An 18640-nucleotide genomic window follows, 5' to 3' on the forward strand; every position below is an offset into this window, starting at 1 on the left:
GATATTTTTGCGTTTGGAAAAATGTGCCATATGTAAAGCAAATCTAATAGACACCCCTGAACTTTACATTTTGCGCGCATTCTTTGCATGCAGCAATGATTAAAACAGGAGAATACGGTCGCCTGCAAGCGTGTTGACACATGGCAATCATAAATTCCATTAATGTGAAGCATAAAAATATCACACCCGCAGGCGAGCGCAAGGGATTATTTTGAAGCTGGCTCTGCGCATCACGCGACTTTTTTTAAAGACTCAAATTGTGTAACAACCGGCCGGATTGAGCCTTGTGGTGCATTCAAAGACACGCAGCCCCCAAAAAATCCAAAATAATTTTACCACTTAATTTAAATGTGTGGTTTTTATCTCCTCCCCGGTATGTTGCAAGGTCAAAGATCTCCTTTTACCGTGCGCTCTGGTGACGGCGGGGTTTCTGCAGAAGTCAGCATGGCAGCAGAGGCCAGCAGCATGTATAGGAATCTCCCTGCAGCGCCACACACACACGGCCAGAGCCGGTGATCTAATCACAGTGAGCCGGTGGGCTTTGGTCCAAAAGTTTCCACATTATTCTTAAGTCTGAAAAATAAAATAAAAGGCCAAGGACACGTGGCATGCACGCTTTTTAGAGGTCGGTGCAAATAAGTTTTTTGGAGAATAAATATTTCCTATAGCTGTGGCTTTATTTTCTTTTTTGGCACAAAGTGCTCTGGCGCTACTATCACTGCAGTGTGTGGGATCATTAATTACTAATATGCTGTTTGTATGACTCACTTTGTTATATCACAGATCTTTCCTATATGGCGGGCAGGAAAAAAAGTCTGAGAGGAAATAATTGCCATTTCAATGACTTTAATAAGCAAAATAGGAAACAATTTCTTCCAAAAACAACCAAAAAATAAGACAAAACAGAAACCAGCCTGAATGGAACAGTTCAAATTTAAGTGTTTTAACTATTATTTATATAAACAGGATTGAAAATTGATCCCCATGACCCCATCATCGCAAAGTACATGGAATAGGTGAAAAAAACAACAACCCGCTGCTGCAGTTTCAGTTCGATTTCAACACAGTTGAATCAGTAACAAACCAAAGATTGTTAAATGCATGACTTTCCAACAATAGTTTCAAATGCAAGCACCATGCTTATTCGATATGATCTGACAAGTTTGTTAATTTAAATCATTAAAATAAAAACTTTAACTATGCATCTGGCCAGCAGAACCAGAATCATCAAATAATAATAAAAACAGACACAAAATAAAAACGTATTACATGACATAAACATTTGTTTTCATTTTGAGAATCTGCACAACCTGAATCCCCTTTTTTACTGACCGGCAGAAAAAAAAATCAGGAAAACATAGGACATTAATAGTCAAACTTTGTATTAAAAAGCTCGCGCTATCTAAATATTAACTCCACATAAAACCCCCTGACAAGAAATATTGTTACAAATATGAATCATTAATATTAGGCCCAGTGATAATATGCTACAGGTGGCCGCCAATCGGAATGAGAGCATTTGTTTGGGTTTGATGTGGCTGGTTAAAGAGTTAATAAGAGGCAGAACAGCACGTCTCTGAATTAGTGGCACACAAGCCACGTTGAATTAAAATGACAGAGAGCATTAACCCACATTGTGTGTGCTAAAACAGCATGTAGAAAACTTGTAACCTCGCCTTAATGCGCCTATTCTGTGCAATCTGGCTCCAATAATGTCGTGGCCACATGTTCGCCTCCTCAGCCTCACACGACATGTGTCCAAATATCCCTCTTCAAACTCTGCACGTAGGCCTGTTGTCGAATAATCTCACAATATAGTATCATAGTATGTCTTCCTGGAGGGAGGTCTGCACAAACGTCAAAATGAAAACTTGCAAAAAAAAAAACAAAAAACAAATCATCATCCAAAAAAGTGCACTTGACACACACACAAAAAAAGTTTTGTTGTATTTAAATGCAACAGAAAAAATGCACTCCTCTTTCGATCAACACCCCCAACATGATGGAAAATCATAAAAAAAAAAAAAATCATACAAAATGAAATAAAAACACAACACAAAGAAAGAAAGAAGTTCAAACCAGCCTCCTCAATCTTGTTGTGCAGTTTTGCGGTTGCATAATATTTACAAGCCCAAAGAAACCAACACCATATGATACTGCACCGGCAGTCCTGCTGTTCTGTCCCCGCTGCATTTCTCTAACCCCCTCCCCCCCCAAAAAAAACTATGGAGAAGCGCAGATCAACAACATGCTCTTAATATACACGAGAAGATGAAAGTACAAAATAGAAATTATCACCGTACATGTCCAGCATGCAGGATTAATATTTAATGCAGATTTTTTGTTTCAATATATATTCGAATATAACCAAGCAGGCAATAAATCAATGAGATGTTGCATAAAATGTCCCCCTCCCGTGACGGGTTAGTAGACAGAAGTTAAATTTGCATAAAGTGGAGTCTTGCTTTTGGAGACTTTTTTTCCTCAGATTACGGGCCCACTTGTCGAATGTGAGTCTCGCGTGTGTGTGTGTGTGTGTGTGTGTGTGTGTGTGTGTGTGTGTGTGTGTGTGTGTGTGTTGCAGGCTGCGAGGCCAGGCCTGCTCGTGTTGTTTCATAACAATGTCATCATTTTTGGAGAACAAAATTACAAGACAACGGGCCCCGACGCCTCCCCACACTACTTACAGATTATTTCAAAGCTGTAGCCTCAAAGGAAGGAAAGAAAAAAGTTCATCAGCCGATCCTCTTCTTTGAAGAAGAAAAGAAAAAAGTCTCTTCACTACAAGCAACTAATCTACAAAGATGCTGCGACTGATCAGACACTCTACGTTGCTCTTTGTATCTCAGTTGACACGTGGATGGAGAGATGGTTATATATGAGAATACTATTTGATGGATTATTCTTCTAATATGAATATAATTGTTACCGTTATTAGTATAATCATAAACAGTATGGGAGGTGTGGATTATTATTGTTTGCTCATCAGCCAGTCAGTCATTTGTGGAGAAAGGAAAGGTGGGGGTGGAGGGGAGAGTTTGTTGTGGAGGGGGTTCACAAGAAAAGGCTATGACAACTCACATGAAAAACTCTGGTGATGAAGGGTTGTCACTGGTCGAGCCAGCCTCGCGGAACCCGTTATTGGCCCCTGACCCCGTCAGTTTCTCACACTTGAGTTTGTAGGCGTCCCTCTCCCTCGCCAGCCGGCTGATCTCCGCCTTCAGCTGCTCCACCTGGTTGATCAGCTGCGTCTTCTCGTTCTCCAGCACGTGCTTCTGCTGCACCCGCTTGAACCGGCAGGACTGAGCGTAGCCCCGGTTCTTCAGGGTCCTCCGCTTCTGCTTGAGGCGGATGACCTCGTCCTTGGTGAAGCCCCGTAGGTGTCTGTTGAGCTCCCTCACCGACATGGACACCAGCTGGTCGTCGGAGAAGCGGTCCTCCACGTTGAGTCCGCCCCCGGAGCCGTGGTGCCCCGCCGACTGGCTCAGGTGGCCGTGCGGATGGTGGTGATGGTGGTGGCGGTGGTGATGGAGCGACTGGTGGGAGTCTGGGGACACCGGGGACGGGCTGTCGGGGTCCTGGCTGTGGTGGTGGTGGTGCTGGCTGTGTGGGTGGTTGTGTCCGCCCGGGTGCCCGGACAGTTCATCGGCGTGGTGCGGGATGCCCCCAGCGTATGGGTGATGGTGCTGCTGGCCGTGGCCGTGGTGGCTGTGATGGTGGTGCGGCCCCCTGTAGCCCTCGAAAGCGCCTTGCTGCTGCAGCTGCTGCTGGACGTGCGGAGGCGGAGGGTGGCCGTGAGCTGTGGCTCCGATCAGGGCCTCCACTGCGTCCTCTGGGGTCAGGCTTAGCGTCTGCGGGTCTATCTGCTGGTGGTACCCGCTGTTCGGCATCCAGTACAGCTCCTCTAGGTGGCTTTTCTGCTCTGTGGGGCTGAAGCTGGGTGAGGAGGGCACCGAGCTGCAGGGCGTACTGATGGGGGTGGACGACACAGAGCCTTGAGGTTGGAGACGGTTACACTGGCGCACCCCGTTGCGCTCCAGCCCGGCCAGGCCTTCCTTCTTCACGTCAAACTTCATCAGGTCAAAATCGTTGACATATTCCAGAGCCAGAGGGCTGCTGGGCAGCTCCGGGCCCATGCTCAGCTCTGCACTCATGCTGCTGTCGCGACTCTTGTGCAGATACGCAAAGGTACTTGCGAGCGTTGCAAAAACTGACTTATTAATCAGCGTCTCTTCTCTCCTTTCTTGTTTCATGCAATAGTTCTTTTGGCTCCTCCACCGCTGTGCACAGACTTGCTGTTGCATGAAACACCGAGTGATCGGTGGAGGAAAAAAAAGGAAAATGAAAAAAAGTAGTGGAGGAAAACTTTCACACTAATGCTCTGCGCTCGGTTTGCGTCATGTAGCCTACTTCTGCTGGGATAATCTGGCAGAGAGACCAGGTGGGAGGTAGAAAGCAACGCTTCTCAGTGCAAAAAAACCTCAGTCCATTCAGTAGAAGTGTATTCACACACACACACAAAAAAAACATAAATAACAATAATAAAAGGAAATACCACGTCTGATCGCTGACACGGGCACCAGTCCTCGTTGCGACTTCTTGGTTGTAAGTCCTTTTGTTTTCACCAGGAAAATAATAGGAGCAAATAAGCAGAGTAAATAGGGCGGTCTGATTTTTCGCTGAGAAGCAGCTTTCCCAGCTCTGCACCGCAGAGATTTAAAGGCTCGCCTCTCTTCCTCTCTCCCACTCTGTGGTATCCAGCAGACTGCGCTTGGAGCCAGCCAGCGCTTTATCCTTATAGCGCACCGTGACGTCGAGCCGAAAGGCTGGATCCGTAGCGCGCAGCTCTCCAATGGGAGCGGGACTCTGCGCTGAAATAGAGGAAGAGAAGGAGGAGGGAAACAGAGGAGAGGAGGGCGCACAATACAGTCTTGACAGCTACAGTCAGCTGACCGACTTCCCTAAAAGCAGAAGGTGGGAGGAAAAGTGGAGGAGAGAGAAATGCCTTCACTTCGTGGACACGACTCCGGTGTAACGCACCGCTCCATGTCCTCTCTCAGGACAGTTTGGGAGCTCAGTGGGAGTCATGTGAGGGATTTATATGCTGCAGTGCTGTCATGACACTTTAATGGCACAAACTCCCCAAGAAAAACTTCAATTTAACAAAATGTTGCACAATAAAAAAAATCCAGATTACACAGAATAGGCACATTTCTACCAACAGTTGTATCATGTATCCAGTAAAATCAGTGTAACTGAACAAACACAGTGCACATTGCTCCCTCAATTCGCCACAATGTTATTTGCAGAAAGAAAGCTTCACACAACTTGATTTTAAATGGCATTATGTGGCTTAGCAGATCACTTTTCACACCTAATATACACAGTGTTTGCATGCAGTTTCACAAAGTATCCAACCACCAGCAAGGCTGCATTCTCCTGCACAGAAAGTTCGAGGTGATCACCAATTTATAACAGTGTTGAAAAGCTGAATCTTGACCTTTCCTGCAAACAAGGACAGATGACTCCATCGTGTCAGATTTGGAGGTTTAGACTCTAGTAAAGCCCACAGTGGCGAATCATAATATCTAATTCTTGGTGTGTTTGTAATCCTCAATTGTGACCTTGCTGCACTGAACTTCACAGATTTTTAAGTAATGTAAGATATGATGCGACCACAGCACCCCTGTGTGTGTTTTATGACCCCGTGTTTTAATCATTACGGGTTAAGTGTGTTTTCTCTGGTAAAAAGTAAAGTTGACTTTGACTCGAGAGCCTGTTATTACTCCCGGATTCCCACACCAGGCTCCTCTTGGCTCGGACAGTTTGTTTTACACCGTGCAGCATCACAACAGGGGGATTCACCAGAAAACAGGCTCAAGGCTGCCCCTGCGTGGGCAACGCGTGAACCGATGGAGCTGCAGAGATGCTGCTTGCACCGATTTGCTTTTATTTTGCGCTTGGATTTCTTTTATTATCTCCGCGCTAATTGCTCCTTTTAAAGGTCACATCCTGCAATTATGACTGACTACAATTAATCTCTGTCATTTGAGTCTCGTGAACACTCATTGTCTTGTGTTCAATCCTCTGTCTGACACTCTCTAACAGGTAGTTTGGCCAAAATCAGGATCAGATCCTCCAGGATGTGTGCGCGTAAAATTGATTTGATCTGTTTTTTAATTGCCCTCACCCCCCCCTTAAAAAGGAAAGTAGAAGTAGTGTGAGCAAATGTCTCGCTTCCCTGCAAAAAGAAACTGCTTGTAAATGAGTCAATTTGAGGCATCGATCGGATTATCATTTCGTTTCCACCTCATATCCACGGTTGAGTACAGCCGCGACCAGCGCGTATTGATCAGGCTGGATGTAAGAGGAGGCTGCCAAAGATGAGATCCGATAATGAAGGGCTTATTTGTTTGGTTTAAATTCTTAATCAGTTTGAGTTGTGCAGCAGTGATGAACTCTGAATCCAGTCATAAATCACAACCTACTAAGTCCTAATTTGGTTTAGTTTACATTTTATTTTTAACGCAATTCAGGTTTGGGTATTTTAAGGATGTTTAAGCTTGGATAAAAGTCTGACCTAAATTGCTGCATACTGCAATGAATGAAAACAAAAAAAAGGCCTAAAATATATGAAAAACACTTTTATTAACACATTTTTTCATGAAGCATTAATTAAAAACGCACTTATTTCTCATTGTCTTTTATTTTCATTGTTTTTCTGATTAATTATAACTGTTAATTTTATTATCCTTATAAGATTTTACGCGCCTACATCATTATTTTGCACCAGATATAATAATTACAAAGTGTGATTGTATTTCTTCCTCATGTGATTTTTATCTAGAGAGGATGATTTATCCTCAACCTTCCTAACATCTCAAGTTTGTTTACACACTCTACTTTTCCTTTTCCAGCCTCAGAGCGCATGGACATCACCCCATACTAATGCACTCAAATACAAATTAAAGCCCCCTTTTTTAAGTGCACAATCATAAATGTGCAGACAGCGTGCAAGTTACAGTCATCCTCTTTTTATTCCCTTCAACTGCAGGCGAGCTTTTCAGGTCTCCAACTTCAAAAGCGCCCTGAGCGAGTCTTGCTGTGCCGAGCCGAGCTGCTCTAAAACCCCTTCCCAGCGAGGCCGACCCGACGGCAGCCCCATTAGGTCGTAATGCTCTCTAATATAGCCCGAGTCCACCGTCTAATAGATCCAGGCAGGCCTGCCGGCGGCTCTCCCCCTTCGGTAATAACGGGCTGTAATGGAGAGACGAGATGTAAAAAAGCGTCCATGTCAGCAGCATATCGGTGGTTAATGATCTATTAAGTGATCCGTGTGCTTATGGACAGCGAAAAAAAAGTGTTGATGCTTGCTTATTCGCCCCTAATGAGAGTCCCATCCTACGGATTTTAGGAATGAATAACAGAAATAAAATCACCTTTAAAATGATACATTTAACAGTTGACGCATGGAGGCTGCAGTGGCTGCAGAGCTTCCCCACAGCTCACATCTCACACCTGCAACAGGCCCGCTGGTTTCACACAGGAGGCCCATGGTGTTGTCTACAGGAAGAGACACGATTCCCCCTCACAAATATGGATTTGTACTCCGCTCCAGGACCTAACCATGCATGTGCACCTGCTGTCCGGAGGCCGAGATGCGTTGCCAAGAGCGCTTGGATCTGCGTGAGCTCAAACTTCGTCTGCATGGGAGGATGCAGTGACTATGAGGAATACTTTTTTTTTTTTAACAGTCAGAACAGACTCTGTGTCTCACTCTGAGGGAAACAGTTGGTTTTATTTTGCTCGTCTTTTGGCTGTTTGGCGTGCGTAATGATTAACTCTAATGGTCCCCCACGACTATTCCTGGAAATGCTGCAGAACAAAACGGGAGGTAGCCGAGTTGGAAGGCCCGTGACAGGGAGGGTGAGGGATGGAGATGGAGATGGAGAGACGGTGCTTTCGGAAGTGCTGCTTTGATGAGCTTTGACGCAGGAGGGAAGGAAAGAGACGCACAGAGCTCGTGCAGCCGTGGCTCCAGCGCCCAAAACTTTTACCCGTAACCGCCTTTATTTATACAGCAGATAGTCATTTTCAAATGCATTATGAGTGAGTTTTTACTGCTTAAAAAATTCAACTTTACGCATTGTCTGTCACTATAATATGCCATATGATTTATGATGTTTTACAGAATTAAACTGCGGGAATCTGTCGAAAAAGTCCCGGTGTCAATTTGCCTTAATTTAAAAATGTCCTTGCGCAGATGCGTCTTCAATAATGTGCTGAAATTTTATAGCTGTATCTTACTAAAACTCATTTTTATCACTTCAGCTGTATGATCCATCTCCCCGCTCTGAGTCACTGTGTAAACAGGTGTTTCCATTAATGAATTATCTGTGTTTTGGCATAAAATAATAATAATGCATGCAAGGAAATGACTTAAGAGACGAGCTTGAGGTAGCCGTCATAGCTTTTGTTTTTGCATCATTAATCTAATATCTTCCGTTTACAGTCACTCAGGCATTCTTGTTTACTCCAGACTGATCGATTATCTCTGTGAAAACATGTATTATTAAGAAGTGTCGTCTGTGTAAACAGGCAGAGGCCAGCCACTGAGGAAGGCTAACATCCCCATCAGGGATAATTGACCGAGGAGTCTTTCAGGAAAACAGCAAGAGGTGAGATAAGTGCAAAAATCTGGCAATCTCATTAATATGAAAAAGGCATCGATTTAACAGTGAACATCAATTGTTTATCTTTGAGGAAAATCACTCTGCAAGCTGTCTGCCTCGTGCACAGGCCCCTCTGACTTTTGACAGTCATAATTCTTCAGCGGTGTTATCACAGCAGTCACACTCTCACCATTTACCCGCTGAGGAGGTAGTTGTGTTTGCAGGGGAAATTAGAGCTTATTTCTTGTGACAGGGCGCCTCTGGTGGCGCATTTACTCATTGCTAATAGTTTGATGTGTATCATCAGTGACATGCAGTCTTCTTTATTTTGGCACCAACCCCATGCAGACAGCTCCAACTCCAGAACTTCAGTTTCTTTCTTTTTTTAAATGACAGAGAGACAGAGAGGATATAAAAAATATGATGGTGAGGCCAAGGCATAATTGTAGGCCTTTTCTGAGATTAGATGTCTCTGATTGACGTGCTGTAAATATAACAACAAATAAATGTCAGTACGCACTGTACTGGCTTAATCCCAGCAGAAAAAGAACAATAAATCTGCCGTTTGCTGTGGTCATTTCATTAATGTAAATTGCAATGCTATGTACAATAGTCTGGCGTCCCTCCAGTTGGCTCTTTGCTGAGGCTTATGCATAACATTGGGTCTTATCATAAACTGGGGCTGTGTGACCACAGAATGTAGGCGACACCACAAGAGCCAAATTTCAGAGTGCAGGCATAACATAATTAAAGCCCATATTCTCTGGTCATAACCACAATTTACATCTGTATTTTCTAAGCCAATAACTGGCTACTGTGACTCTACAGAAACATGCAAGTTACTTAATTCTTATGATGCACTGAATATATAATTGTGGTAATTTCTGCTCATGAGGAGCACCTGTTTCTTGCAGAAAATGATTAAGATACGCCCCATGTTGCCTGTAAAACAGTCTTTTCTTTACAGAATCACTGGGCTCTCTGAAACTCAATCTGGCATTAACATGTCAGTGTTGAGGAGCATCCTTTGTTGTTCTAATCGTCTGCATATGGAGCTGTCAGACCAAATCTCTGGCTTATGTTAAACTTCCACTTCATATAATATTCTGGAAAATACACGTCATGTATAGAAGAGAACACTGTGTTATTAAGCTAAGAGCAAAGACGGAGTTTTAATAAGCTTCAAATGGCTCTGTGTAATATCTGAGAAGACTTTTTCCTCTCCTGTCAAGTGTGTAAACGTTTATGATGAGAGTTTGTTCAAGACTTGTTCACCAGTGAGCACTGCTAGCTAGCAATCACCAGTGTATGAACGTGTGGGCATGATTGATCTGCAGGTGGGTGGGTGCTGAGATAAGAGCCCGCATTTTTTCTTCCTCTCACTCCTTACCCCACCTTTTTTTCTCTTTCTCCTCCACTCAGGACGATCGGGATGCTCCTGCCCCACCTCCGTCCCTGCACATCATAATCTCCGGACCTGTTGTCATTCACCGTGGATCAGAAGACGTCGCTTATATCAAACATCTCTACTCTCCACTCTTCTGTGTCCCTCTTTTTATTCTTCCTTTCTCCTCCTCTACCCACCCTCCCTCGCTGGGTGACCTCCCTGCCTCCTGGCTCTCTCACCCCTCTCCTCTGGCCCTGGCCCTGGCCCTGCCCACCCTGGGTCATTTATCATGGGCCAGGAGGGGAGCCCCTGGGCCTGCAGGCCCCTGTCAGCCCCTGCAATCGCCTCTTTGTGGCTCCTAGCAAACAAGTGTCGGATCAGCAAAAGTCTATTAAAGCCTGGTGGGCCTTTCTCAGCCAATTGGGCTCGGGTCACTGAGCTGCTCTCCTTGCTGCTCCGAGAGCTCTTTGTGTCGCCGCCGTTCGCTGACACAGATCCCCACAAGATTAATGATTTTTAGCAGCCATTTGGGTCTCATTCGCGGGGTCCTTCTCTCTTTCTCTCTCTTTGCTCCTTTTCCTCTTTTATCCACTCATTCTGTCCTCTTTTTTTCCTTTAACCTATTTCTTCTACTACCAGATTTCTCGCTTTTCGCTCACTGGTTTACTCCTCTGCTCCTCCCTTTTACTGTTACTCCAATCAGTGTTGACTAGTGGTACTTCACTTTGTGAGGTCATCAGTCCACACAAGTGTAATTGCTACTAATGCTCGCCCTGTTTTTATATAGTAATTGTCTCTGTGTGAAAGGATATAAATAATAGTTGCTCAATATGTTACTTGAGTTGTTTGTTTCAGAGTGATGGGCTCCTGCCTGATAAATCCAGAGGATGTTAAAAAGCTCGAGTATCCACATTACAATCCTGGCAGGCTTCCCCGCATTGTGCCTCCAGAGGCTCAGAGTAATTTGAAATCTTGGAGCCTCTTCCACGACTTCCATGTTGCCATGTTCTCAGTGTTGTTTCCAGTAATTACTGCAGGTTAAGTGCACGTCCCGGAGCCCAGTGGAGGCAGCTCTATCCCTCACCTGGGACATGACTCAGCACAGCTCAGGTCATCCGGCCATTTCCCTGACCACTGGACCACACCCCGACCTACTCTAAACCCACAGGACAAGCACTGTTTACGAAGGACTCGTGTTCACTTACATCACGTAATGTAATGGCTGTTTTACTTACAGGCTGATTTTTTTTCAGAAGCAGCCTCACACTGGCACGTTTGTCCATTTGGAGTCTGTAAACACATGCATTTAAACTACAAGGTTCCACTCATTTTAGTACAGAATTACCAGCTCAGTCACCAGAATAAAACACTGGCATTGCACATTTCTGCCAACCATCGATAAGTTTCATTTGTACATTTCATATGTATGATGTAATTATCAGGAGGAAGGAGGGAAGGTGGATGGCATGACACCTAGGCAAGACGGCTGCCAATCAGCAAGCCTCTGTTCAAGACCAACACAATCTTACTCCAACCTCGTCACATATTGACAGGTGGTCACGGACTTTCCACGTCCACATGCGACATGTAAGGTACCCTGGGTGTGTTGGTTGTTGACGTTCTGGGACACCGTGTCAAGTTCTCTTCTTTCAAGATACACTTTAGTTTTCACAGAAAATTTAACATTTACATACAGTCTCTTTCAAAATGAAGGCACAGTGAATTGATGTTTTTTCCTTCAACAAACACGTGGTTATGTTTAGGCAAAAAGAACAGCGTTTGGCTTTAGAATTTTACGGGATGCAAACACCGCTCTGTAAAAGTCGAGGTTTGTTGGACCCATCCATCACCCCTCTCGCTCACCCCATTTGGACTTTCACCACCTTAACTTTGTCCTTGTCCCACTGCGTTTCCCCCTGATGCCACTGAGCACAGGTAAACTATATCTAATGTGTATCCAACCAGCCTTTTTTTTGTTGGTTTCTGATGCCGCAAGCCACTGCCCCAATTGCCTGATTTCGGAGTGAGACCAGACTCTTGAGACTAACAAAAGCAGTCGTGTTTAATGACAGTTTGGAACATCTCCAGCTGTGTTTGTAGCGACATAATCGGGTAGTTTAAGCCAAAACACAATGTTTTCCGAACCCTACACAGGTTGATTTTGTGCCTAAATCCAACTACATGTTAACCACAGCATTGTCGCAACATACAATTGACATTGGAGGCGTAAAGTTGCCGCAACATATGAAATGTACAATGTAACGTATGTGTGATTTGCAGACGTACAATGCCAACATTTTTTCTGGTGATTGGGTTGAAATTACCTCTTTGTGTGAGTGGCAGAAATGCTCTGGGGAAACAAAAATGAAGTATTTTTTGTACTGAAAAGAGTGTGTCTTTGAAAAAACATATCCACTAATTTGTGGGCTGTGGAGTTGCTCCTCCATCACTTTTATCGGCAGGCTGAAATAGAAGGGGATCTCTTCACAGGTGGAGTTATTAGAACGACTGTTTCACTGTTTACATCAAGATCAACATCAACAAGATATTTGCTGGAGTCATTTAAAGGAATACTGTATCAATTACTCACCTCTTTCTATGTAGAATTAATGAAGAATACTGAATGGTGAACGAAGAATCCAAAAACTTGAGAAAATTCCCAATGGAGTAAAAGGGGGCCACATTTAACTTCATTCCAACTTGCACAGTATAATCCAAGTCTCATTTATGCAGTCGTGTCCTCAAGTTTTTAGAGTTTGTAAACAGTTGTTTTGATTTTGTTTTGCTGTTGTTGAACGTGGACGCCTTTACTTCTTTTCATCAAGAATTTCACTGTTTCTGGTTTCTTTGTTCACCGTGGGGGCAAGCGAGATGTTGTTTTCACGAATTCAAGGTCGCACAGGATGAGTTATTGATATGCAAATTATCATTTCGTGGGTGAAGTATTCCTTTAAGCTCTTCCTTTTAACATAATGGAAATGTAGACTATTAGGGTCTAGGCCTGAAAGCCCCTCAACCTTTGATCTGTGTTAAAACTCAAATATGTACTCTAGATATTTCACAGTCTGCTCTGTCATTAATGTTGCATGCTTACAGGATCTGTTTCATCTCTGTAATATTCCTCTGTGTTGAAGCGTGTGGGGCAGCAGTGAAAGAAACTGTGTGTGTGTGCACGTACTGTCTGTGTGTGTGTATGTGAAAACACAGTGTTCTCCTGCGTTGTGTTAGTGAAGCTGTCAGCGAGGCTGCTGGTCGGTCAGCGTCTTCTTTCACCTAAAACTGCAGCCTGTGTGTTTACGGCCTGTTTAAGGACTGAATGGATGAACCCAGCCTGCTGCCATGTCCATCCACCTGCCCTGTTTCCTGTCTGATTAATCTTTTGTGTGTGCGTGTGTGTGTGCGCGTATGTTTGTGAGTGTGTTTGTTTGTATGTGCGCCTGTGTGTAAATGGTTATAGATGGGGCGACACCACAACACTGGCAGTCTGAATCATTACTCAGAAAGATAGGGAGAGACCCGGGGCCGAGGAACCCCTAACATCCTCCTCCTTTCTACACAGGCACACACACACACACACACACACACACACACACATATACACGCACACACCCCCACACACATACATATCCCCAGGTTATTCATTTCTAAGCAGAGTGCCTGGCATTTCACCACATCCACCCCCCTTTATTAAGAGACTGGAGCTCCGGGTTTCCTTCTCGGAGAGGGGGAGTGAGGGATGGTTTTCGATTGGGCCTTATACTCTTTGTTTGCACCCTTCCTCTTTGCCTGTTCTCTCGTCATTTCTCCTAATCTTTCATTTCCATCTCTTTCTCCCTCTCCCTCTGTCTCGTTCTCTCTTTTTTCTCTCTGTCTTTCCAGGAAAACTGTCCGCCGCCCCCCCCCAGACAGCTACTTGTTTCACAAGAGCAAAGGTAAGGGTGAAGAAATATCTCTGCTAACTTCCAGTGGGTGTGTCTCTATCCACTTGTATTATGCACATTTTCAATTAGCACTTAAAAAAACCTAATGAGGAAACACCTAAAATAGAAAAATCTTACAATATGGAAAAGAGTTTATATACTCGGGGGAGGTGGAAAAGTTGGTGTACCGATAAAAGGTAAATGAGACAAAGTGCAATGGAAACTATCAAATAAATAAATGATGATGTGCAGTTATTGCATAAGCCACTGCAAGCCCTCTTATGTATGCACAAAGAGCTGTTACCAGAACTCCTCCAAGAGCACAAAACTGTAAATATCAGTCATCTAGATCTCTTTATTTCCAATGTTCTGTGTGCTCTGCGTTATCCATTGTTTCCCTTCATTTGAGGTTTGACTGGTGCTCTTTTAATTACCTCATAGTGCAACCTACTGCTTACCTCAATTGACCATCTCCCAATATTTGTATCACAGTAGTGAATGGAAAAAGACATAAATTTGCATTTTCTTTTGCCAATTCTAGGAAAATTTGCTGAAAATTTGCGTCACATTCAGATGGAGACCCAACAGTATTGTGTTTGTACTCACACTTTAAGTATTTTAAGATTGATTATCAGCAGCTACAAGCTACTGAAGTTGTCGTAAATGTTCACAACACTGATGCACACGACAGAATCCACTCTAATGATGAGCATTTAGAGAGTTCCCAGGAACGTCAGTGAACCTTGGTACTTCAGTCTGGCTGTATTGGTCGAGATGCTCTCTAATAACCATAATTACAAACGAAGAGAGTGCAGACCTCCGCCAGGGCCAAGTGCCCTATTTTGCTATGAGGAAAGTGAAAAATAATTAGTATATACGTCCCGTGATTTGTATCCACTCCCAAAATTGATGGTAAATAGACCTCTGTTGCTCCTTTCCAGCGTTCTGACTACTCAAAACGCTCATACACTACAACTCACATTAATGCACACATTTACACACTGGTGGCCAAGGCTACAGTACAAGGCGCCGCCTGCTACTCAGCTTTTGGACATTCACACACCAATGGTGCAGCCATCGGGAGCAATTTGGGGTTCAATGGAACCACTGATCTCCCGACGACCCACTCTGCCTCCTGAGCCACAGCTGCCCTATAGGTTCTTCCTTGGCCCATGCTACACCTCTCCACCCAGTTTAATGAACAGTGGGCTGCTAGTTTTTTGGCACCCCTACTGACAAAAGGACAAACAAACAAATCAACAAACCAAAAGCATAACCTCCTCCTAAACCAAGGCAGGCTACATCAGAATCAGTGTTGCCATGCTCACCTTGTACGGTGGGATCAGTTTAGGTGAAGGTGAAACACTCAAGGAAACTCTTGTAAAGTAGCCGAATGTATGAATGTAGAATTTAGCCATAAAATTTAAGCTGGCACAGTTTCCTTGGCATATTTATAATATTTCATCTGGGATTTATTGCAAATCTTTTCCAGTTGCTCCCTTATTTAGTTCCTAATTTTATCTCTTTCCAGGTTGAGGAGGAGTCCTTGCTTTGTGGAATATATGAGAGCAATTATAGCCCCATCATGGAGAGACTGTGGACCTAAACAGAATGGTAAAATGGCAATATTGTTGAATATCCTTATTGGAAACTAATAGAGAGCACTGTATTACAGAGATAAAACTGTGTATGTGTGTGTGTTTGTGGCCCTCAGTGCTTGAACACGTCTGCTGTTTATAGCGTATATACATGAGTATATGTGTCTGTAGCAGTATGTATGCATGTGTTGGAAGGGGGTATATATGTACAGGAAGAAAGCCTGTAAATAAATCTGTTTGGGGATTGGGGGTGCGGGGATGAAATATGGTCCCAGGGATGTGGAGCAATGTGAAAAACTCGGCAACGCCAGGGAATAACAAATCTCCTGATGTCGCCTCGCCGCAAAATAAATACACTCCCCCGTACAAGTCATCCATCTGGACTATGAGTCGCAACAAAGACGCCCCCAATACATCCCCAACACACACACACACACACACACACACACAAGTCCACACATTCTCCCATCCCACACAGCAGCCATATTTATTTACACATTTATTTATTTGTTTGTTTGTTTGTTGAATTAAATGGAAACTGCTAGGGGGGAATTGGAAAGTGTATTTATTGTTGTTGTTTTTTTTGTGAATGAAACATGACCCCCCCACCACCACCACCACCACCAGCAACTCTCCTTGAAATGCTGTCTGTGTCTTAATGGGTGGTTTGGAAGGGGTGGCGATGAAGAGTGGGGGGGGTTGTGGATCAGGCGTTTTAACTAATGATCGATCACGGGGGATTAAATAATTAAATTTCAGCCTTGACAATTTAAAAGTCTCCCCACACGTAGTCGACTGAATGAGGAAAGAGGGAAAGATGAAAGATTCCGCCTGCAGCAATGTATCAGAAGGATTCAACATCTAATACATTACGGAGGGGACGCGTGCGTGCGTGCGTGCGTGCGTGCGTGTGTGTGTGTGTGTGTGTTTGTTGGCGTAGGGTTGTACTGTTTTTAACCTATGTGCGCATACACACACATACACACACACACACACACACACACACACACACACACTATGTCTTTTCCTGACATGTAGACGATGGTAAGGACACTCAGCTAACCATGGAGGCCCACCACCCTCTTCTTCTTTACTTCCCTTATCTGGGCCTCTTCTCTCAGACACTTCCATTACTACATTAAAAATGCACTAAAAGCTCGCATGTGGGGCAATATGTTCACACACACACGCACACACACACACAACAACAAGAGCATAAAGGCATTCACTCTTTTACAATAAAGGGATGAGATGTTTTGTTGTTGTCATTAGAATTCAGTTTTTCTTTTTCCAATTAAGGTCTATTCTCTTGGCTTAATTAGGTCATGGTGAGCTGTGAGTTGTGTGTGTGTGTGTGTGTGTGTGAGTGAGAGAGAGAGAGAGACAGAGAGAGAGAGAGAGAGGGTCATCCTGTCCCTCCCTGGGATAAATATTAGCCCCCGTTGTTTGCAAATAGGTGATGTATGGTGGCCATATCTCTCGCTGCTGAATGTTTTTTAGAAATTTCCTCTCCTTTATCAATTGACTAACAAACCCATGTATCACTGCCACTCTCTCCCACTCCCCACATAAATTAAATAACCAGCTCTATCTCTCTCTCTCTCTCTCTCTCTCTCTCTCTCTTCAACCTCTCACTTCTTCCTCTCATCTGCTCCCCCACGCTCCCCAACTCCCCTTTCATTACTCCTCTTAGCTTTATTCGTTTTATTGCATTTTGTACATTTTACACCTCGTCTCGCAAACACACACATCAAACCTACAGCAGTCAGCGTTGATGCTGTGGGAGTAATAATAATAATGCAGTTGTTACATACATCTCAATCGCAAATATTTCCTGTAATGTGATGGAGACGATAAAGGTGCCTTTCACTCATTACCACTTTGCCTCCAGGGTATTATTTGATGTGCTCATCATCAGGCGACATTTGACGTACTTAAGGACGAATCGTCGTAACTGAAAATGTGTTTACTCGTTCCTGTTTATCACTGCGATGCTCTCAAAATCTGCTGTCTTTCAGATGGACGGCGGGTAAAGAGCTACAGGCTGGAGCTGGGCGGGTTCCTCTCTGCCACGAGATGATGACAGGAGGACCGATTATGCCAGAGTGCCATATTGTAAACTACTCATCATTAGCGGGCCCATCTCGGCTAATGACTGCACTGGAGATAAACAGGGGCGATGTGGAGAGCCATCTTAATCAGGAGGGCCGTTTAAGAGTGGGGCTCCGTCATTACGCACAGCTGTATCACACCAGGATATGGGAGATGTTGAGCTGTAAAGTTGCGCTGTGGAGCCAGCCCAGGACCAAGCCTCAAGCTCCACGGAGGTTCAGTGTTGTTCTGATCGCCCCTTTAAATCCAAAATGAAGAATAGAAAGATAAGTGCCTGAAACATCCAGCCAAATTAAATTATTACCCACTATTGAAGGTCTCTAGTCAAAGCCTCCAAGGGATGCTCACGAGCTCCAGTCAATAGCACAAGGGGGGGGGTGAGATGAGTTGAATTTGTAGTTTATGTGAGTTCCACTCCCTCGCTCCTTCTGTCTCCTCCGCTATGTTTATACACAACACTCCCTTTTCTACTCATCTCCTGTCCCAAAATCACCAGTGGTTTCAGAGGGAAGACAAATGCACCTCTAATCATGAGAATGACGATCCTCAACACATGTCTGTACACACTTTCCAGGTCATTGAACTCACCATTGAGACAAATGTATGAAGAAAGTTTTATCTTAAAGTGGAAACAGACAACTTTTCCCCATCTAGTGTTTCCAGGTGGTAGTAATGTTGCCATCGCTGTCACAAAGACAACTGGATCATTTTCCGAGGAGCTGAGCAGAGTTTCCACAGTTACTTTCACTGTTCCATTGTTTGCCATTTCCACTACTGGTGGTGGTTAATGCTCTTTAGTACCTGGGGATAGCTGCTGATAGCTACCAGGGAACATAAAAGCACTGTCCTCTTCCTGTTTTGTTTGCGCAAGGGTTGACCCTAAATTGAGCCTTGATTTTTCTAGGAAAATCATACCCAGTGGCACAGTACTAAATAGCGAAGGCAGGGCTT

General features: G+C 44.1%; 1 protein-coding gene and 1 long non-coding RNA gene across 2 annotated transcripts; one reads left to right on the plus strand and one right to left on the minus strand.

Annotated features, from left to right (window-relative positions):
• Positions 1 to 1338: 1338 nt before the first annotated feature.
• On the minus strand, positions 1339 to 4812 carry mafba (v-maf avian musculoaponeurotic fibrosarcoma oncogene homolog Ba). The gene has a single exon (XM_049582324.1). It carries the CDS (start codon positions 4302 to 4304, stop codon positions 3078 to 3080), a length of 1227 nt encoding a protein of 408 aa, XP_049438281.1. The 5' UTR covers positions 4305 to 4812; the 3' UTR covers positions 1339 to 3077.
• A 2662-nt stretch (positions 4813 to 7474) lies between these two features.
• On the plus strand, positions 7475 to 13920 carry LOC125892355 (uncharacterized). The gene is made up of 3 exons (XR_007449736.1): positions 7475 to 8059; positions 8599 to 8678; positions 10095 to 13920. It is a non-coding gene; the product is annotated as an uncharacterized LOC125892355 (long non-coding RNA).
• The last annotated feature ends 4720 nt before the right edge of the window (positions 13921 to 18640 follow it).

Source organism: Epinephelus fuscoguttatus, linkage group LG7, assembly GCF_011397635.1.
Source record: "Epinephelus fuscoguttatus linkage group LG7, E.fuscoguttatus.final_Chr_v1".
Lineage (NCBI taxonomy): Eukaryota > Metazoa > Chordata > Actinopteri > Perciformes > Serranidae > Epinephelus > Epinephelus fuscoguttatus.

Excerpts from the sequence above, each read along its gene's own strand:
- mafba (XM_049582324.1), bottom strand. The coding sequence starts at position 4,304 with ATGCAACAGCAAGTCTGTGCACAGCGGTGGAGGAGCCAAAAGAACTAT.